This window comes from Abrus precatorius, unplaced genomic scaffold (assembly GCF_003935025.1).
Source record: "Abrus precatorius isolate BTA unplaced genomic scaffold, Abrus_2018 Scaffold2, whole genome shotgun sequence".
Lineage (NCBI taxonomy): Eukaryota > Viridiplantae > Streptophyta > Magnoliopsida > Fabales > Fabaceae > Abrus > Abrus precatorius.
In genome coordinates this window covers 17,004,963-17,028,833 of record NW_020874362.1, presented here as the reverse complement: position 1 = coordinate 17,028,833, position 23,871 = coordinate 17,004,963, and the positions used below count along the sequence as shown (strand labels likewise).

Sequence of the window (23,871 nt, the reverse complement as noted above, 5' to 3'; positions counted from 1 at the left end):
TCATTTTCCTATTTTTCATCTTCTCATCTTCTTCTCTCTTTTTCTTCCTCTTCCTCTCTTGTGGTTGGCCAAATAAACATGATTATGAAGCAAGGCTAATTCATCAATCGGTTCAAGGTTTCAAGAACTACATTGCATTCGAGTTCTAGATTAGGTTCTATCAAATTTCTTCCTTTTTCTCTCTTTTCTAATTAGGTTAATTATGTTTTTCATGATATTGAATTTTCGTTTGTATCCTAAACAGAGAATGAGTTAATTTCAGATTTGAAATAATTGAATTCACCTAATTCAATCAATCAATTGTTCTGAATTTCATTAGAGTGTTGGATTTACGATTGCGGTTCTTGTTTTAAGGGAATTCATAATCTAAATTTAGATTTTAGAGTATTAATGTCGAATTGAATTAGTGTTGATTGGAATTTTGTTGGAATTGTATTCGTGTGAACAATGAGAATTGCATTGTAGGGATTGAGATCTTGAATTGGTTGAAGTTCATATTTCGTTCGAATTGTTCTTTATTCTTCTTCTGTTGTTTACAATTGAATTCAAAACAAATCCTCCCCCAAGCTAACTGTAAACTGTATGATGGAACCGAAAGCATAATGTATTTTATATCCTTGTGAGATGACCTAGGTTTGCTCCTTGTATTGCAAAATTGTTGAGAAAATCTAGCTTGTTTGATACCATTGCGACGTGGTTATCAAACAATAAAGCTAACACAATAATTAATCATGCCACGAAATCAAATTCATATACATGTAACAATCGTTAATTTTTCAATCTTATGACATTTCATCCCTATAAACATTTAGAGTTATCATCTTACACTTTCACTGTCCCTACGATCCATTGAGGTCTTCCTTAACATAGATAGTTGTTGGATAGTCGCAGTTACACGAATACAATGTGTGTCGACCCGACCCTTTTTATCAGAAGCATGGTCAGGAGTTTAAGTTAGGAAACTAGTGTGAGGCCTGTGGTGCTCTTTCTCTCATTTGTTAATAATTCAAGAAGAGCATCCACCACTCTCATTTTTCTAAGATTTTTCAATCGCCTCCATCTTTCACACCCCAAGTGTACCACTGAACTATCCATACTTATCCTTATCATTTTTCTTTCTCATTCCATTTCTCTTTTCAAATTTCACATCTCATTTCCACTTTTATCATCAATCACTCTAATCATCTCATTAGTCATTATAGCCCAAACTCATTATTTTTCTACTATATTATTCATTCTTTCGTCTATTTATTTCGTTTAAGTACATTACTACATCATATAGAAATCAATCATTGTCGAGGGTTGAGCACCCCTGAACTCAGTCCACAACATACATGCATATACACTCAAATAAAGATCATACTTATTGTCAAATACCATCAAACATGCTTCCATCCAACATACATACACTATCATGTGTTACATTACAACATTCTCATGAATACAAGTAGACTATATCCGTAGTAATAAGATAAAGCTCTTCTTAACTCATAGGACAAGTTTAGTGAAGGAAAGAGTGAAAAGGTGGTCCAACATGCTACGATCGTCCTACACCTTACAGAGAAGAATGCTCTTTGAGAAGAGAGGAAACAGAGAGAATAGAGATGAAAATGAGGAGTTAAGCTCCGAGATACTCACCAACGATTCTGTGGAGTCTAGGATTGAACTCAGATTCAAAGTAGCTTTGGTGTTTTTGAGGCTTTGCTTTGGAGGAGGAAAAAGAGAGTTCATAGAAAAAGAGTTAGAAAGTGTTTCTTGGAGTGTAATGCAAGTCTCAGGTCTGAAATCCCTTAAATATCCCCTGAACCTTGCGTGCTCTTGTGAGTGGATTCTCGGTTGAGTGAGACAATCCTCGCTTGGGCGAGCTCTATCTCACCTGGGTGAGATATGTAGACAGTGGTTTCCTAACTATTTTTTATATTATCACTTGAGCGAGATGACGTCTAGAAAGTTTGATGTTTTTTCTGTGAGGTCTCAGCTCGCCGGAGCGAGATCACTCTCGCCTAAGCAAGGTGACAGTTAGGTTAGATTTATCCTATCTCTCTTGAGCGAGAATCATCTCGCCAGAGTGAGATTGCTCTGAAAACATGTGGTATTAGGCGCTCAGTCTCACTTAAGTGAGACATACCTCGCGTGAATGAGGTCTCCCTACACCAGACTTCTCCATAATGCTCAAAATTCATAGAACATTAGAGGACCCTATCACACATACTCTGTGTTCTACCCTAAGGTTTGTCCATACCTTAATCTATTCTTAGTTAGAACAAGATCTATACATCAATATCTCAACATCTAGTGAATAAATAAGGCCAGCTAAGGTAAACTCCTTTTACCTGGAAATGGGTTCCTAATATCGTACTCCTCGTAAGTCCCAAAGAGAGAAACAATGTCCAAGGGTATATAAATCAAGGGGTAAGAAGTTGAGTTGGAGAACTAAATCCCGAAAACTCACTGTAGTCCGTATGAAATAGATGTTTCCACTTGAATCATAAAGAAGTTTGGCTTTGAGAAGGTTTTTTTTGAGGGGAGAAGGTGAGAAAGCAGAGAGAAAATAAGAGGGGAAAGCTGTTTGGTGAGAAATGAATGTTTTTCTGCGATAAGATTCCTTAAATACCCTTTCAAATCCGTGCGCTCTCACTTGAGCAAGCCCTGTCCTCGCTTGAGTAAGAAAACCAGATAGTGGCATCCATCCCAATTTTTTGCTATTCTCGCTTGAGCGAGCTGCATTCTCGGTTGAGCGAGAATGGGTCTAGAGAGCCTGCGACTCCTCACCTTAGCAAGTTCATCTTGCCTAAACGAGGTCGCTTCTTGCCTGAGCGAGATCTCTTCTTGCATGGGCGAGGGGACAATTGGGGCAACCTTTTTTTTTTTCTCTTGAGCGAGATTGATCTCACTTGAGCGAGAAACTCTGCACCCAAAACTTCTTATTTTTCCAAGAATGAATGTTTTACAAATCCTCTGCTATAATCCGTATATTTTCACACATATAAAACACTAGATGAATGATCACAAGCCCCCTATTGCTATTTACACCAACCAAAATAACCACACAACACTACAAATGTACGGCTCTTTATTCAGCAACTATACAACTCACATATTACATACAACCAACATGTGAAAGTTCATATAATCCAAGCATATACAACACAATTCAAAAAGAATAATAATACATATATGAAAATACAAGTATGACAATCAACTTTTGGATTTTGACAAAAAAATAAAAATGTTAGTCATATTTGAGACTTTAATAGGAAAAATAAAAGTACCATTAGGGATTGAAATAGATTTGTTTGATATGAGCCTATGACCTAACTTTTTTAAAACCTAACTCAGCTTGACCTATTTAAGTAATATATTTAATTTAGACTTTTTGAAAGACTTAATTAATTAGATAGGCCAGATTTAATCTTAAGAAAAAACTTATTAGGCCTATTAGAATGACTTATTTAAAACTCATTAAATTAATAATAATATATCAAATAATTTTACCTAAAAATTATAATATATTATATTAAATAAACTAAACTTTAAAATGAATAAAATCTTAAATTAGAAACCCTAATCCTGTTCGTTAGAGCTAAAGAGTGTCCTTATTACATACCTTTTAAGAGGAAGAGTCTTGTTTGCTGGAGTATTTTGTGTTACTTTTGTTTGATATATCTTATATGCATAACGCTGATTTGCATTTGCGTTGTCTCGATTATGTCTATCACTGATTTGTCTCATTCATCTTCTTCTTGGCTACTTGTTTATATTATATGTAATTATTTTTCACTATTTTTTTCTCTTTTTTCTTTATTTTTAGGTTAACAAAATGCTTCTCCAATTGAGAGCAATAAAAAGGCCAGGATAGGCTTAATAAAAAAGTCTATGACAGATAATAGGTTAATCTTAGGCTTCCAAATGTATAAATAAGTTAGGCCTATTTATACAAAGCCTAACCTAACTTATTTCATCCTTAAGTACCTTGGTCAAATATTAAATTTGACGTCAAAAAGTAAATGAGCTTCTAATGAAACTTTAGACTTTAATAGAAAAGTATAGGAGAGCTATCTTCTAGACTTTGAACTTTTGAAAAAAAAAGTAAAGGTGTCATTAGCTAGACTCAAGACTTTGATAGAAATTAAAAGGGCAATCAATTTTTAAACTTTGTTAAAAATAAAATAAAATAAAGGTGCTAGTTAGATTCTGCACTTATGGAAAGTGAAGAGCTCAATTAACTTTTTAATTTTGACAAGAAAAGTAAACATGACATTGGTTAGACTTTTAGATTTTGGTAGAGAAAGTAAAGTTGTTGCCAGTTAGATTTTGGACTTCGACAAAAAAGTAAAGCGGCTAATTAAGTTCTAGACTTATGAAACATAGATATAAATGCCTATGGGATGCATTGGCACAAGGCCTATGAAATGTTATAGGTGTAGGACTTTGAGACAAAGTAAGCATAAAAGCTTATGACAACCACGTCGTAATGGTTTCAAATAAAACTAGATTTCTCAAATAGTTTTGCAATATAAGGAGCAAACCTAGGTCATCTCACAAGGACACAAATTCATTCTATTTCCAGTTTTAAGCATGTAACAGTGATCAGATTGGGGGTTTTGTGGTTTTTAAGAATTTAAATAGAAACATAAAATTGGCAACAGCGAATTGAATCTAAAAACATATCTAAAAAAAATGGATCTAAAAAGAAATGGATCTAGAAAAAAAAAGAAAAAGAAAAAAAATTAAAAATAAAAACAAGAACAAATTTAATTTAATCTAGAAAACAAGAATGAATTGAAAATAAAACAAATTGAAAACAAAACAAATTGAAAATGAAACGAGTTGGAAAACAAAAACGAAAATGAAAATGAAAAACAAATTGGAAGCAAAACCCAAAAAAAACAAATTGAAAATGACGCTTGAGATGAGATGATTCACGAAAAAAGAATAATTGAGAACTGTAGCAGAATCACAAATTAAATCTGTTGCAGAATCTGAAAAGGAGGCAATAATGGTAATGAAAAATGTTTACTCTAAAAAACGGGAAAAGGTCTTTATAGAAAAATGAAATTATGAAAAAGAAGAGGTGTAAAATCAACCTTTTGACCCCTATATATACTTATCTTAAATTAAAATGGAAAGAAATGGGCCAAGGTTGGTGCAAGTAATTAAAATAAAAGCCCTAAATAAAAATCCTAAATTTAAAAGGTATGTTTTAAGTATGAACTTCAAATATTAATAAAAAATAGCTTTGAACTCCAAACAGCATAATCCATTTGTCCAAATTGAAGCCCAGGAAGTGAGGAATCCATTGCAAAAAGAATCAACCAAAAAGGAGATCTACAGAAAAAGTTATGGTCAAAATAGTGGACAAAGGTTAGAATAGAAAAAATATGAAATATAAAGTAAAGATAACAAGTATTCATGAAAACTCCAATTTAATGCAAGAAAAGCAAAAACATGCTAAATGAAATAAATAAAGAAGAAACGATATTTTAGAAGATGCAATAAAGCTATAAATGTGAGTACAAAATATGAATCATTAGCTTATAAGATGACGCACACATGAGGGCCTTTAGGATGAGTAGGTGCAGAAACCTTTGGGATGAAGCAGGTGTAGAACTTATGAGACGAATAGGAATAAGAGCCTATAAGATAAGTAGGCACGATTGTTTATGAGGTATAACAAACATAAAGGCATTTGAATAAACGAATACAAAAACTTATAACATGCAATAGGCGCGAGACCTATAAGAACAAACATAAGGCTCTTTGAGATGAGTAGGAACTGTGGCCTTTGTGATGAAACAAACACAAAGGTCTATGAGATTAATAGGTATGAAGATTAACAAGTGCATCAGCCATTGAGGTATAACATATAGCCGCTAGAATTGGAGACTTGGATCAAATCTTTTAAAGAGTATCTATTAGATCACACCCAGAGACTTATTCAATCTTGACTTCTATATTCTTCAATTTGTCCAATTTCTTTTATGCTTTATCATTACTTCGAAAAATGTGCATACTACTTACACCTTTAGGGTGAAATTTCTTTGCAACTTAATTATAATAAGATGAAAAATGGAATTTTGCAATATTGTAAGCAATTGAGGTAAGTGACTTAGGATGGTGGATGGTGAGATGCTATATTGTGTAACACCTTAAATTTAATTTCTAAAATAAATGAATTTCGCAAAAATGGGAATAATGTAAGTTTTTCATTCAAACAATTTTCTAAGGCATAGTTTAGCAGAGTATTTCAAAATATAAGGATGGATTACAATTTAAGTCAAATAATCGCTACAGGACTTAATTAATACATTTTAGTTTCAAAACAAAATAAATATTCTAAGTTTTATAGTAGTGTCATCCATCCCTTTACTGAGCCCGATGCTGATCATCTTATTCACCTGAAAAATAAATGTAAAGGTGAGTACTCTACACTATCCAACACACACAAGCATAGAGACCCACCTTGCCCACTCCACATATTTTCTAGCATAACATAACTCAAGCTTTAGCAAACACAAGTAACGCATTTCAAATATTCCATTTCAATTCAAAACAGGTGCGCTCACTGCACCAACAAACATTCCACACACACATGCGCTCACTGCACGTAGCCACGCTCGCTGTGGCACTGTGATGACAGTTTTCTAATGCCCTCAACCTCAGGGACTTACTTAGTTTCACCATAGATGGTCACCAGATAACCCCTGCCTCATAGATACAACGTGTGCGGTCAAAGGCCCCATGACAAAGGTGTTATTCAGAGGCCGAGTAGTAGGAGAGTGTGTGGCTTGTGGTGCACCCATGCTCACTGTTAGTGTAACCACCACCCTCTCTTTCCCAAGGTATTTCTACTACCTTATCTTCCACACCCCTAGTGCATCACAAAACCATTCATAGTTTCCAACCATTCCAAACAGATTCATATTCGCAATTACATCCAATATGTCATTCACACACATTTCAAACCACTCAATTTATTCATTATCCATGAATAGCATGTTCACGTGTATCAACTACATTGCAACTATAACAAATAAACGAATTCAAAACAAATGAGATAGGGTAAAGTTCCCCTTACCCCTAATTGAACACCCAAGAAGAAATCTATATGAAAGTGCTCCCCACATAAACTTTCATCCTAAGTATAGGGGAAAACACTATAAGAAACCGAGAAATCAAAGAAACAAATGAAAACCTGAAAATCCTAACTCACAAACTTACCTCTAAACGCTCCAAACGTGATTCTAACCTTTGATCTGGCTCACAAACGACTTTGGAAGTAGTTTAATCAGTGAAATGGGGTGGAGGGTTGAGAGAATCGAAGAGATTTTGAAGAGAGGAAAAGGAAAAAATGAGTTTCCCAAACCCTAACCCCTTAAATCCCCTTCTGATCGCGACACTCTCGCTACAGCGAGGCATCTCTCGATATAGCGAGACCTCTTCTTGCTGCAACAAAAATCTCAGACGATTCTGCACTCTGGTTTTTGCAGATTCTCGCTACAGCGAGACCATCTCACTACTGCGAGATTGCTCCCAACAATGCACCCTCTACTATTGCTCTCTCGCTACAGCGAGAACGCGACAGTTTCACCCCTTTTTCTCCTAGTGCCTTCTCGCTATAGCGAGAATGACACAGTTTCATGCTTTTCACCCAGGGCTTTCTCGCTACAGCGAGAGCACACTATAACACACACTTAGCCTATTTTTAATCCAGCCTAATCATATTCAACAATTTCAGTTCAACCACAAACCAACACATATGCTTATACTCATATTCACACATTCATATAAGTCCATATTATCACATACATATTCGCATCACCATATATATATATATAACACATGAAAATCCACATATACACTTATACTAATATATCAAAATATTATTACAAAAATCTGAGGCGTTACATGTTGTTCTTTATGTGTATATAGATTCCATGGAGTTTGGCATTTATGACAAGGCCTTATGATAAAATGGAAGGCTTTTAAGGATGAGTCATATGGATGGGTAAGGTGTGGCTTGTTGATTGATGAATTTGTTTGATAGATTGAATATTGTTAAGGGTTATATAATAAGGTGGAGAGTCTTGTGGTTGAAATTAAAATTTAATAGGGTTAGCAACTTGTTTTAAAGGTTTATTAGGATGATATAGATTTAAATGTACTATCAAATCTTGCAAGCTCATGAGATAAAGATGAATAAACATCTTAAGGTTATTTTTTGGCTTCATTAGTTAAGAGTTTCTTTAATGCTCTTTCTCTTTAGAGATTGAATGTCTTTAAAATTTGATCATTTATTTCTTTAACTAATTGAAATTGGTCATCATCTCTTGATTGTGTTATCTAGTTTGTTCATGATGTCTGATTGGGAGCATGTCTATAAGAATGTTGAACCTATACTTATTGATTTTATTTTATTATTTGAAAAATATTAAAAAAATGGAAAAAAAGATTTTTTTAAGCAATTTTTAAAAATGTTGAAATAAGTAAGTTTAGAAAGAAATTAAGTAAGGTATTAAAATAAAAAAAATGCAAACTATTATGCTTTTAAAATGTCATGTAAATGCACCTTATTAAAAGAAAAATGGATGCATTAATTTATGTATGAATTTTTTTTTGTCAATTATTATGATTTTAAATAAATTAATGCATCAATGTCATTTTTTGGTACTAAATGCATATGATGCATAACAATATGGAATGTTTTATTTTTACTATTTTTTTATAAAGAAAAGAATTATTATTTTATTTGTTTATTTATTTTAGAAATAAAACGTGATGCTCATGTATTAACATACTCTTATATTAAATGCCTTAAAAAGTATGATTAATAGAAGGAGAAAAAAGAAGAATCGTGCTATTGTATCCTATTTGCAAAATCCGATGGTGAAGTATTTCAAATATCCATACGATTAAGTCCATCCATTGCTGTAGGATTTCATAGTTGAATCTAGATTTCGAAAATATTGTTATGGCTTAAAGATTGTCCTCATCTCATTAATAAGGACTCAACTTATGACTTAGTAACAATATTGACATGACTTCTTAATATGACTAAACCAATCATGATATTGATAACAATTAGAGTGGTAACTTAATAATTGTCAAGTGAACATCAAGCCCTTCAACAACCATTATTGAAGCATCTTATACCCCTCTACAAAACAAATAAACAAATAGGAAAGAACATACAAAATCCATCTATCCTAAATTTCATATATATGTATATATATAATTAGAGAAAAAGTAGTATAAAATATTTACAAAAACAAACAAATAAAGAATATTTGTAAACAAAAGTAGTGAAATAAATATAAACAAAGTTAAAAATATTATACAATTAATAACATTGATGCAATGTCCTTAACTCTGGATCCAAAAAATACATACAGGTACCTCACACCTTTAAACACAAGTAATATATAACATTTCTAAGCACACTTGATTACACATCATCATTAGTCATACTTCTTCTAAGCGAGAGAGTTAACATCCAAAATGGATTCATTTAAGATACACACACTCACTTGAACAAAACCTTTTCTTGTATAGTTCTAGGTACATCATACTATTGAATTTGTTACAAAATATATTTCTTAAGCTTACTAATATCAACTTTTCATCTATTTTTAAAAGAAAAAGGTTTATCATCCTCTATAGTGCCTGGACATAATGACAATATAAATCAGGGAACCATTCAATATAGGTAAAGCTAATTGGGAATTTATCCCATCATAAGCATATATAAAAAAGTCATAACCATAGAAATAAGTTGTCATAGTGAAAGTATGTTATGATACCATTTATGGGAAAATAGATCTCCTAAGCAAAACAATAGTCGTAACAAGTGAGCGATACTCTTGCCCAATTGCTACTCATTAGAAGTTAGTGAAGGGCTAGGTAATATGAGAATAGGGCGTGGACAAATGGAGGATTCAATGACTTTAATATCTTTTCACTCAGAGCCTGGTGAGGAGAAGGTTCTCTAAGAGGGACCACATTAGGGCCAACATCTGATGTAATGCCCTAAATTTTTGTAATATTCATTATAATATATATATATATATATATATATATATATATATATATATATATATATATATACATACATACATACATACATGTGTGTGTGAATGGATGTTGGAATGTGTACTTGAGTGCGTGATGAGTTTGATATGATAATGATGAATATTGAATGGTGATAAGAATATATGTGTAAATATGTGTATGTTGGTAAAATGTGATGTGGATGCTAATTGTGCATCGAGATTGATTTTTCTGGACTGTTTGAAATAGGCTAAGTATATGGGACATGGTGTTCTCACTGTAGCGAGAGATGTCTCACTGTAGTAAGAGGGCCCTGGAAGGAAGGTGTGAAACTGTTGCTCTCTCGCTGCAGCGAGAGAGCAGCAATGAGGGGTGCATTTCTGGATATAGTCTCGCTGTAGCGAGATAGCGAGATTCTATGAAACCAGGATGCAATTTTCTTTGAGATTTTTGTTGTAGCGACAAGGGGCGTCGCTAAAGTGAAAGATGCCTTGTTGCAGCGAGAGTGTCTCGCTGTTTGCAAAAGTGTCACGATCAGAGGGGTATTTGAAGGGGGTTAGAGTTTGGGAAATTCATTTCCTATTTCTCCCTTCAAAATCTCCTCGCTTCTCTCGACCCAAAACCTTATTTCACCAATTAAATTGCCTCCAAATTTGTTCGGGAGCCAGATCAAAGGTTGAAATTATGTTGGGAACGCTTAGAGGTATGTTTTAATGGTTAGGATTTCAGTTTCTCATCCTCATTCTCTATTTTCTTAGTTTTCCTTGGTTCTCATGGGATTCTTCCATGTATTTAGGACGAAATTCATGTGCGAAGCACTTCCTTGGTTGATTTCATGTGTGGGTCTTCAATCCAAGGTAAAGGAGGACTCTACCCTATCTTATTGTGTTGAATGCCAAGTAATTTGCTATGCATTGTGTGACGCCTAAAAAATAGCAGGATTTTTTTTTTTAGTACGAACCTAATCTCTCTCTTCATAGAGAGTTTTAATCATACAAATAATATTCCGTTTTCCATAGACAATCATCATTTCACTTTCCAATTTCAACCACACAGTGGGATAAAGACAAACATAACTCGTGATATAAAGGTACCTCAAGGTATTAAACATCAGTTTGGCAGGAATAGTAAAGTATTCCGATAGCGTCGAAAGCAACAAACATTAACCCAATCCATCAAACAGAATCACAACATAAGTAAACCAAACGCCCTACGAGCAGTCCCACTAGGACATAAACAAACAACAAACGTCACTCATAAGGTGAATAATCCTCAATGGGATCAGACTCCTCAGAAGATGTCGGGGAAGCAGAGCTAGAGAAAGCAGCGTCCTCTTCAATCCATCCAGCAGTGTGAGGTGGCGAATGGATGATAGTGAAGGGCGAATAGGTGTTTGGGTAAGTAGGGAGCATGTGGGGCAGTACATCATCATTCCTCACTGAGGGTTCTGCCATATGGACATCTCTCTCATTGGCCACAGCGGGTGGAGTAGGATCCTCAGTAGGGAATGGTACAGGTGTAGGTACTGGTCTAGAACTGGGAGTACGGGGATCAACAGACATGGGAGAAGGAGTAGTTGCAAGTGCAGGATAAGGTAGGTGAGAATCTCCAGGTGGGGTGGAGAAAACAAGCTCGATGGGGGTGTCAACCATAAAGTGGGTGGTCCATGAGTGTCTGACATCCTGTCCATGAATCACTCGTGCCATTCCATGGAAGATGCTTTGCTGTGCTGTCGCGTCAAACACCCAAACATCCTCCTCAGATGGCAGGATCCACACCTTCACTCGGAAGCTGGTCATCTGTATAAGGCATATACAAAAGTACAACAACACACACAAATAGAGGTGAGTTCTCCAAACACAAACAAACATTCAATAGCCGTACCCTAAGGAAGGTGGCTTTTCACACCATCACCCAAACCACATCATTATCCAATCTCAAAACAAACATCGGTACAATATAAGTCGGTTCATACTTCTCATAGATAATTCCTAGGTTCATCAACTAATAATGCACATGATGCATCAATACAAGTTTCTTTCCTCGCTATCCATCCCTCGAATTTTTGTTTTAATGCATATGGTATGCATGGCGATCCCTTACTCTACTACCAGCGACTTGCCCAACATTTAGTGTAGAGTTAACAATTTCATATTCAAGTCGTGTGGCGATCGGAGGACTCCATTCCCTGCATCACAATTGCACAGAAAAGAATTTATATCATTATTCAAAAACACCCAAACTGGTGCTGGCCCCAAACTGGGTCTTTTCGGGAATGGACCTCAACGACCCTAGGATGTGGAGTTCTTGTCGGGCTTGGCTAAGGCTTGCAAGTAGGGTCATGACTCGGCCACAGAGAGCTCTGCTGTGCCATCTAGGTCAATTGTTCCCCCTTTCGCCACCCCCATAGGTCTACTCGGGACTGAACCTCTAATACCTATAGTTGTGCCTCTGTTATGCCATCAAGTCGTTCCAAAGAAATGTTATGATGCATGGAGCATGATTTTCTTTTCTCTCCCCAATGTTTTCTCAATCTTGGATCACATGGAATTCAAAGAACAGAATCAAAGCCCTCACAAGGCCTGCTCAATCATTATTCACTTTCTCATCCAACATAAATTTGTTAAACAACATGGTTTAGGAATTACATACAAGCTTTCAATCCCATTAATACACATCCACCATCTCAACACATAAATTTTAGTAATTTTGACATAATCCACTCAGATTTTCCTCATCCAATTCCATTATAATAATTTACTATATCACCATCGCTCATTTTATCATTTCCATCGTTATTAACTACACTACTTTCTATTTAGATATGACTTGTTTCCACTTTCCTCTTTCTCTCTGGTTTTTCCATTTAGTTATTTTCTAATTACTTGTATTGATTCCTAACTACCTATTTAATTCAAGGTTACTTAGTTTAGTTCTAACTCTCTTTAGGTTTATTAAATTAAGTCCTCACGCGATGGGTTCTATTAAGTAGCTAATAGTGAGATCTTACCAAGAATGACTTTTATCAATTAACTACTATGTCCAGACCCTTAATTACCATCTCCATACCTTTAATTACTATCTTTTCAGTTTGGGTAAACTTTTCATCAAAAAGGGCTGCACTTGATTTTCCCCTTTTATTCCTTATATAATGCAATGAACATGATGTATGATTCATCTTAATACTCACGGATCCAGGTGCAAACAGCAAACACACCCTATCATTATACAATCCTTATCACCCATATTTCATCAAAATTAACACAATTTCAAGTACAACTTTTAGGATTCCTTATCATCAAAATCGAGAGTGAATAGTTCTCACTTTCTTGTCCACCACAAGTTCCCAAAGCACCACATGCATGAAACTTTTTAAACCAATTGGAAACATACATCACAATCAATTCAATCATCCATCATCCAAACTAGCAAGCAACCATTTTCATGCAAATCACATAAAATCCAGCACGGTTTTCAATTTCTAAAGTGTAGTTCAATTTTTTTCCATATGGTTTAAGTGTCCAAAAATTAAGATTTTTCACCACAATTACCTTTTCTTTTTGTGTGACTTCCCTTTATAATTTTACTAACTTTCCTTAAACAATTTTTTTTTTAACTTTAAGTACAACATTCAAGTCTTTTACATGAAAAATCAAATCTATCCAGCCTTTCCACTAAATTTCTATCAAGTTAAAAATAGGTAACACAAAGGAAATTAACATGCAATGACATAGTTTCATCGTCCAAGTGCAGGGGCAACATTTCCAAGTGACATTCAAACTTCCAAGGGAAAACCTAAACACTTAGGGGCTGAAATCAATATGCAATGGCTTCCATTTCACATGCAATCCATGGTTTATTGATTACAAGGGTAAATCAACATTTTAAACAAATAATCCAGCCAAACAAAAGCAAAACTGAGGCATGCACAAAGGGATCCAAAGCATTTCATGGTTAAAATTCAACATGCAAGTGAAAGGATATGTTAATCAAGTTCACAGTTCATGGTTTCAAGGAAGAATTATCATTAATTCAAGGATTGCACCAAAGGAACATAAAAATCGAGACATGAACAAGGGAAAATCCACATCAACACATCAAAGTTTCAAGCTTTTAAGGAACAAAGTTGATTAAAAGTGAAATCAAACTCTTTAGAATGTAACTGAGGCATGCAAACAAGGAAATCCACACACTTTTCGGATAAAATTTAACATGCAAGTTCAGATTTGAAGTTCTTCAAACATGCAGTCCAATATACACTATTTTTCAAAGGGAAAATAAGCAAAAACAGCCAAGAAAGGGACATGCAAACACATCTATGGTGAGAACTCCCCTTGCCTTGAATGCGTCAAAAATTTGAGAGCAAAAGCAGTTAATCTTGGCTGGTTCTTCAAAAGAAAGGTGCTGGACCGAGAGGATGAGTTTCAAACTTCAATCTTTCTCCTCTTGGTTAGGTTGTCTTCCTCGGTTCTTTGAAGAGAAAAGGGGAAAAGCTTCAAAATGGTTAAGATCAAAGTGAAAAAGGAAGTTTCAGGAGCTTTCGGTGTTAGGCTTCCATGGTTCTTCAAATCAAAGAAGGAAAAGGATGAGAAAGCTTACCTCCTTGAAGGAATGGTCACGGTTTTGAAGAATCAAGCAAGAGAATGCAAGGGTGAAAGCTTGGAGCTCCTTGGCTTGTCTTGAAAGGTTGAGAAAATGAGAAATTTTGAAGGGATTTAGGGAGAGAGGGTCTCAGTTTCTTTGAAGAAAATGGAGAGAATGGGAACTTGAAAGAATTTTGAGAGAAAAAGTGGGAGGCTCACGGTTTTTGGAGTGAAAAAAAGAAAGGAAATAAGGTAGCTTGACCTATTTATATGAAGTGTTCAATTTTCCTTTACCAAATGTAACTTAATGCTCACGGTTTGGGCTTGTGGGACAAGATTCAAATGCCAAAATTGCACAAAATTGATTTGAAGCAATTTGGAAGTGAAATTTGGTGAAAAACTTGAATAATAAGGGTGCCACAGTTTTTGTGCATGAATAGTGAATTCTTTTTGCAAACTTGCAAGTTAAGTAAATGCATTTTGGCAAGCAAAATGCATGGAGGAATGCGGAGGCTACATGCACACGGTTTGGAGTAGAATATTCCAAGAATTGCACAAAATTCCAAAGGCTAGATTCTGGGCAGCAAATACATGCAATGTAATTGGCCGACGAGGAATTTGATGTGACGAGATTGACTTTTGAAGGGACATTTGACATGGTGCAAATTTCAAGAAAAGCATTTAATTATAGTAATCATGATGCCGGCCTTTTAGAAGACAAGACAAGAAAGTTTTGAAATAATTATGTCTACAAATCGGGAGGCAAGAATCTTTTTGCATGAAATTCTAGTGGCCGATACTAGATTTGGAAATCTTTACAATAATGATTACTAGATTTTGTGAGATTCCGTGCAGAATTTCGACGGCTAAGGAATGATTACAAAATCTCACGTTTTTCAAGGTAGATAATTTTGATTTGACAATTTTTTAAATAAGACAAAAATTTAACTTTTCTGGATAAAATTATCAGGGGCATTGCAGACAGTACAGCTGAACATACTCATAAATCCTTGGACGATATTGAAACCATATATTTCATGCAGTTACCCTAAAATACCGAACTTAGAAATAAATCAATATTCTATCAAAATAAAATAATTTAACCTCTATCTAATTATTCTGATACTAATGAACCAGAATAAGCAAGTAAGTACGATTCAAGGGTCGCTAGCTAAATCAGGAGAATCGGGGCGGTACACATTGTCATGTGGATGGTTTAGAATGTGTGTTTGGTATAATTGATTGATTCTAGTGAGATTATGGTGGGAAGATCATGTGGAACATAGTACTATCAATGTTGAGAAATATTGGGTATGATGAAATGAATGGTTGTAGGGATATTATGATAAAAATTGTATGATTGAACCTTGTGTGATGAAATATGGGCATATGTGCCTGTGCTATGAATGAACATGGGCCTGTATGTAGTGTACTGTGAAATAATGTGGGCCTGTGTGTCATATGCATATATGAATACTGTATGTGGCTGAAATGTGTGTGAAAGGGCATGTTAAATGCAGTTGTGAATATGTTATGAATGGTTCAACGATACATTAGAGGTGTGGAATATGGGGACGATAGAAAAACCTTGGGAAAGAGAGGGTGGTGGTGACACCAACAGTGAGCGTGGGTGCACCACAAGCCGTACACTCTTCTCCTGACTAGACCTCTGACTAATACCTTTGTCGAGCAACTGGTAACTGCACATGTTGTATCCGTGAGGTGGGGTCCATGGTGTGAAAGTGTGATCACAGTGCCACAGTGAGCGTGGCTACGTGCAGTGAGCGCACGTATGTGTAAAATGTTGTTGGTGCAGTGACTGCATCGGTTGTGAACTAAAATTGAATGTGTGGAAAGTGTTGTTTGTGATTAATTATACTTATGTAGAATATGTTAGAAATTATGTGAAGTGTGTGAGGTGAGTCTCTATGTTTCTGTGTGTTGGATAGTGTAGAGTACTTATCCTTATATTTGTTTTTCAGGTGACCAAGACGATCAGCACTAGGCTCAGTGAAGGAATAAATGATACTGCTATAGGGCTTAATTTTATTTTGAACATATGATGTATTTGGATTAGTCTTATAGTAATTACTTGATCAAAATTTATAAACCCTTATTATTTTGAAATACTTTGTCTAAACTATGCGTTGGGAAAGTCTATTTAAAAGGAAAACTTTATTGTTCCCATTTTGTGAAATTTATTATTTTGAAATTAAATTTAAGGTGTTATAAATTTGGTATTAGAGTAGTTTATCCAAACCTGACTTGGGTATCGGGCTGAAGCATCCAAGTTGAGTGTTAATGTGTTTTGGTTACCTGAAATTTGAATGTTGTTATTAATCTGACAAGTTCAGTGTAGTTGTTGCATTGTTTGCTAGCTTAGATTAGAATGACTGGTAGAGGTAGAGAAGCTAGAGGCACAAATAATATCATGGAGCGTATGACTCAAATTTTGGAAACCTTGGCACATAACTAAGGCGGAGAGCCAGCTGATACTGAGGGTTGTCTGCCTTTACTAGGCACGATCCTCCCAAATTTGAGGGAGGATTTGACCCTAAGGGAGCCTAGAGGTGGTTGGCCAGTGTGGAGAAGATCTTTCACGCGATGGGGTGTCAGGAGGAGCACAAGATGAACTATGCCACCTGCATGCTGTGTGGGGAGGCCAAAAATTGATGGAGGTTTGCCAGTCAGATGTTGCCACAAGAGGATGGCTACATTTAGTGGGAGACCTTTAAGGCAATCTTCCTAGGGAATTACTTTCCCCAGGATCTGAAGAAGCAAAAGACCAGAGAGTTCCTTGAGCTGAAGCAAGGAAGTATGAAAGTGGGGGAGTATGTAGCAAAATTCCAGGACCTGATGAAGTACTGGCCTTACTATTAACATAAGGATGGAGAGGAAGACTTGTATGCTCAATTTGAGCATGGGTTGAGGCCAGATATTCGAACTGCAGTCAGCGTGTTCTAGCTGAAAGATTTGCCCACTCTGGTAAGCAAGAGCAGAATCTTTGAAGCCAATTCAAAGGGCAAGATAGTGGATACTAGGGGGACTGGTTCAGTGAGGCAAGATAGAAGACCCCCTAGATTCTCCAGGGGGCCATCTTCGGGTTTGAGTAATTGACAGTCTAGAGGGACTTCATCACAAGAGAAGAGCAGTGGGAGTGGCTCAGGATCAGGCTCTTTTAAAGGGCCGATCAAATGCTTCAAGTATGGAGGGTCACATATAGTGAGGGATTGCCCATAGCTACAGACAACATGTAGTAACTGTGGGAAGTCGGGGCACACTGCCAATGTGTGCTGGTTTGCCAAGGGAAGTGGTAGTACGAGTGCAGCTCAGAGACTTGAGTCAAGAGGAAGCACAGGGCTGAAGCCGAGTATTTCCGAGAGGGTCTTTGCCATGAGTGGAGCTGACGCTTCAAAATCTAAGGAGCTGATCTGAGGTAAATGTGTAATTAAAGGTAGATTGGTTGATGTGTTGTTTGAATTAGGTGCTACGCACTCTTTTCTTTCTATGGACTGTGTGAAAAGTTTGGGTCTGTATGTGATGGAACTGCCATGCAACGTTGTGGTGACTACCCTTACGAGTAAGTCGATTGTGACATCATGGGTGTGTATAGGATGCTCTATAATGTTTGCCTCTTTCCCAATGTGATTTTGGAGATGACTTGGCTAGCTGCCAACCATGTACTGCTGGACTGTAGAGAGAAGACTTTGATCTTCGATGCGACAATGACAGAGGTTCCAAAGCTTATGAGCCAACGTGCGTAGGAGAACATGGTAAACGCCAAGGCCTTTATGGTGATGTTTTCAATGGAAGCCGAAAGCGTGATGGAGCCGGAGTACATCACGGTGGCAAGGGATTTCTTAGAAGTTTTCCCTGAAGATGTTTTTGAGTTACCGCCTGAGAAGGAAATAGAGTTTGCTATTGACCTCATTCTGGGGGCAAGCTCGATTTCTGTGGCACCTTATAGGATGTCACCAGTGGAATTGACAGAAGTCAAGAAGCAAGTAGAGGACTTATTACAGAAGTGGTTTGTAAGATCGAGGGTGTCACCATGGGGAGCACCAGTGCTTTTGGTGAAGAAGAAGGATAGGAGCATGAGGATGTGTGTGGATTACCGGTAGCTGAACAAAGCAACAATAAAGAACAAGTATCCGCTCCCGAGGATTGACAATTTGATGGACCAGTTGAGAGAAGCTACAGTGTTTTCTAAGATTAACCTTAGGTCGGGGTACCATCAGATCAGGGTGAAGAATGAGGATGTACCTAAGATGACGTTCAGGACGTCGTATGGCCACTATTAGTATTTGGTGTTGTCGTTTAGAGTGACCAATGCACATGCGGTGTTCATGGACTACATGAATAGGATCTTCCATGAGTTTTTGGATAAGTTTGTGGTGGTTTTCATTGACGACATCCTAATTTATTCAAAGACTCAGGAGGAGCATGCTGAGCACTTGAGGATTGTTCTGTAAATTCTGAGGGAAAGGCAATTGTATGTGAAATTCTCTAAGTGTGAGTTTTTCCTGTCAAAGATCCAGTTTGTGGGGCATGTAGTGTCGAAGGAAGGAATCATGGTGGATCCAACAAAAGTGGAAGTAGTAGCTAGATGGCAGAGGCTGAAGAATGTGACTGAAATGCACACATTTCTGGGACTAGTGGGCTATTATAAAATGTTCATTGAAGGATTTTCTAATATAGCTTTGCCCTTAACAAAGCTGACCCACAAGGAAAGGGAGTTTAAATGGATTAAAGGGTGTGAAGCTAGTTTCTGGGAGCTAAAAATAAAGTTGACTTCAGCGCTTGTGTTAGTTTTGCCCAACCCGGAGCGAAAGTTTGATGTGTATTTTGATGCATTCGGGCAAATACTTGGGTGTGTTTTGATGCAAGACGGGAGGGTGGTTGCCTATGCCTCGAGGCAGTTACGCCCGCATGAAGTCAACTACCCGACTCATGACTTGGAATTAGCTGTGGTGGTTTTTGCTCTTAAGGTATGGAGGCACTACCTATATGGAGCAAGGTTTAAAGTGTTCAGTGATCACAAAAGCTTGAGATACTTATTTGATCAGAGGGAGCTGGACATATGGTAGAGGAGATGGATGGAATTCCTCAAGGATTACGATTTCACATTATCTTACCATCCTAGTAAGGCAAATGTAGTTGTTGATGTATTGAGCAGGAAGTCATTGCACGTGGCAGCAATGATGGGAAAAGAGATAAAGCTGATTAAGGAATTTTTGAACATGAATTTGGCCATGGAGGTGAGGCCGAGGAGTTTGTATCTCAGAGTGACAATGATTCATAACGACTTCTTGGTATATGTTCGAGATGCTCAGTAGGAAGATGCCTTCCTGCAAGACATGATAAGGCTGAAGGGTGAGGGAAAGGAGTTTCACTGTGATGAGAACAGGGTAATTAAGTTTCGGAATTGAGTGTGCATTCCCTAAGTGGATGAGTTCAAGCAAATGATATTTGAGGAAGTGCATAGAAGTAGGATGAGTTTTCACCCCTGATGTGACCAAAATGTATCAGAATCTCAGGAAGAGTTTTTGGTAGAATGGGATGAAGAGGGATGTGGCCGAATATGTGGCTAGATACTTAACTTATCAGAAGACAAAGGTAGAGCACCAGCGTCCACTTGGGTTGCTGCAACCGTTAGAGATCCCTGAGTGGAAATGTGTTGTTTGCAATCTAACACTAGCAAGTGCACTAGAATTGCAGCAAGTGATGAGTAAATTTAAGATCAGAATATCGTCTCCACAGGGAATTTAGGTTTCAAGTACCACTTCACAGAATTATAACCATTTGAGCCATACGAATTTTGGAATGAGATTTGTAACATATAACAGCAGTAAACAAAAGCAATTAAAGTAAAGAACTTGCAGAAAAACAGAGTATGTAATGAAATGAGATAGGAATGAAGAATAGTTAGGAATTTACTTCACAAGAATATTAGTATTAATTCAATTATGCCTCCGAACATTCAAGAACTTGGTTAATTGACAATCAGTTTTGCATAGTAATAGCCAAAGGTTAATTCCTTAACTCATTGACCCTAACAATCCACTAAACCTCCCTAATCCCTTAAGTGAGATTCAATTTCAAGTTGCATTAAGAATTAGAACTATAAGATTGCAGAATTAGGTCTCCTTATCCCTAAGAATCCCTAAACTCTGGTTGCCAATTCAGATCGGAGCAAACAATCCAATTCCCATTGGTAAAGATTCCTCTTGATTAATCAAATGAATTTCCATTCAAAGATTGCATGAAAAGCATAATTAACAACTCAATTAATCCAAGAACTTAAAGTTCAGAAGATAAAGTCGAATCAACACATCAATTCGAGTTCCATAAACCCTAACTATGGGAAATTAAGCACACATTGCAACAAAAACAGAGAAAGAAGAAGAAGAAGATGATGAAGAATGCATAGCAGCCATGGCCACGAGCTCCAATCCGATCCCTCTTCTTGGAGCTTCAAGCTTCGACCCCAATCTTCTCTCCACTCTCTCTCAACGAGAATCTAACTAACAAAACAGAAAATGAGCAAGAGATCTCAGTTTTCGCGCTTCGATCATGTATATATAGAAACCCCAGTTCTGCGCGTTGTCACTTTTTTTCACAAGAGTAACCACGCAGAAGCTTTATGTAGTGCGCGTGTTCACTTTCAAGAGCAAGAGTAACCACGCGCAACTTGCAGAGTTGAAGGCTTCTCTGGAACATTCACTTTTATTCATAATAGTGGCAACGCAGGAGGTCAAGGGCTGCGCGTGATCACTTTCGTGAGTAATAGTAACTACGCGCAAGCTGTCCTGATACAAGTGCCTCTGGAACGCTCACTTTCGTTGGCGAAAGTGATAACGCACACTGGCAACGCTCACTCTTGTAAATAAAAGTGATTACGCACAGGCTCTTCTTCTCCTTTAGGCTCTGGAATGATCACTTTCACTAACAATAGTGATCACGCCCAGGTTGCATCCCATAATTCTTGTATTTTGGAGTCCAACATTGCCATTCTTCCTCTTCCTTTCCATTGATAATCCATTTCCATGACTTTTGCTCAGATTATTCCTTCAAAAACAAGATAAATTTCTTAAGAACTAAGCATAAATTCTACAAATGCGAGAATAACTACAAATTGAAATAAAACTTTCAATCATTCTCTTTTTCTGAGTTTTTCTGCTTTCTTCATATATTTTCCTTATTAAATGAGCTAGAATTATGCTAAAATATCAGTAAAAATATGGATTCATCAAAATGAGACAGTATTTCCATGGACTTTGTTTCTGGGTTGTCGAGGACCAGGAACAACCATGATGTCATTTGGGTGATAGCAGATCGGTTGACTAAGGCTGCACACTTTCTCCCGATCAACATGAAGTATAAGTTAGAGAGACTTGTGGATTTATATGTTAGGGAGATAGTCAGGCTGCATGGAGTGTTGACCAATGTGGTATCCAATAGAGATTTGAGGTTTACCTCGAGGTTTTGGGAGAGTCTACAGAGGGCGTTGGGAACTAAGTTGAGGCTTAGTTCGACCTATCACCCACAAACTGATGGTCAGACGGAGAGGATTATCTTATCCCTAGAGGATCTTTTGAGAGCTAGCATGATTGAGCAGTAAGGGACTTGGAAAGAATGCCTGCCATTCGTAGAGTTCACATACAATAACAGTTATCATGCTAAAATTGGGATGACACCACTTGAGGCCTTGTATGGGCAGAGGTGTAGGACTCTTTCGTGCTGGAATGAGAAAGAAGAGGCTACTCTGTGTGCACCAGATATGATTCAGAAGCAGAATGAACAGATCAAGATGATCAGGGAAAAGATGAAGGCTGCACAGGATAGGCAGAAGAGTTACTATGATAAGAGGAGGAAGCATTTGGAGTTCCAGGTGGGTGACCATGTGTTTTTTAGGGTCTTACCTGTGATTGAAGTTAGGAGAGCTCTGAAATTTCAAAAGCTATCTCCTAAGTTCATTGAGCCGTTCAAAGTACTGAGTAGAATTGGTCCTGTTGTGTACCGGATAATGTTGCCTCCGAATCTCTCAAACCTACATCCGGTGTTCCATGTGTCACAGCTTAGGAAGTATGTGCCAGATCCTTACCACGTGATTGACCTTGACCTGGTTCAAGTGAAAGAAGACTTATCCTATAATGTGTACCTGGTGAGGATTACGGATCACCGTATTAAGCAATTGAGGGGCAAGGAGATCTCATTGGTGAAGGTAATATGGAGCTCAAGTGATGAGGGAGATGCAATATGGGAAACGGAGAGTAGAATGAGAGAGTTGTATCTGGAGTTGTTTATGTAACTTGTGTGTGTTTGGTTGAATTTCGGGGACAAAATTCCTTAAAGGAAGGGAGAGTTGTAATGCCCCAAATTTTTGTAATATTGATTATTATATATATATATATATGTGTGTGTGTGTGTGTGTGTGTGTGTGTGTGAATGGATGTTGGAATGTGCACTTGAGTGCGTGATGAGTTTGATATGATAATGATGAATATTGAATAATGATAAGAATATACATGTAAATATGTGTATGTAAAATGTGATGTGGATGTTGATTGTGCATTGAGATTGATTTTTCTGGACTGTTTGAAATAGGCTAAGTATATGGTGCAGGGTGTTCTCGCTATAGCAAGAAGGACCTGGGAGAAAGGTGTGAAACTGTCGCCTTCTTGCTGTAGCGAGAGAGCAGCAATGAGGGGTGCATTTTCTGGATGCAATCTCGCTATAGCGAGATTCTGCAAAAACCAAGATGTAGTTTCCTTTGAGATTTTAGCTGCAGTGACAAGGGGCATTGCTGCAGCGATAGTGTCTCACTATAGCGAGAGTGTCGCGACTAGAGGAGTATTTGAAGGGGTTAGGGTTTCAAAAATTCATTTATCATTCCATCCTTCAAAATCTCTTTGCTTCTCTTGACTAAAAACCTTATTTCACCAATTAAATTGCCTCCTAAGCCGTTCGGGAGCCAGATCGAAGGTTGAAATTTTGTTACGAATGCTTGAAGGTAAGTTTTAATGGTTAGGGTTTCAGTTTCTCATCCTCATTCTCTATTTTCTCAGTTTCTCTTGATTCTCATGGGATTCTTTCATGTATTTAGGACAATCATGTGAGGAGCACTTCCTTGGTTGATTTCGCATGTGGGTCTTCAATCTGAGGTAAGGGGGTACTCTACCCTATCACATTGTGTTGAATGCCATGTAATTTGCTATGCATTGTCATGTGGATGGTTTAG

At 37.0% G+C, this 23,871-nt stretch overlaps 1 protein-coding gene across 1 annotated transcript; it reads left to right on the top strand.

Annotated features, from left to right (window-relative positions):
* Positions 1-22,320: 22,320 nt before the first annotated feature.
* LOC113859535 lies at positions 22,321-22,941 on the top strand. Its single transcript, XM_027492282.1, has one exon. The coding sequence runs from the start codon at positions 22,321-22,323 to the stop codon at positions 22,939-22,941; it is 621 nt and encodes a 206-aa protein (XP_027348083.1).
* Positions 22,942-23,871: the final 930 nt, after the last annotated feature.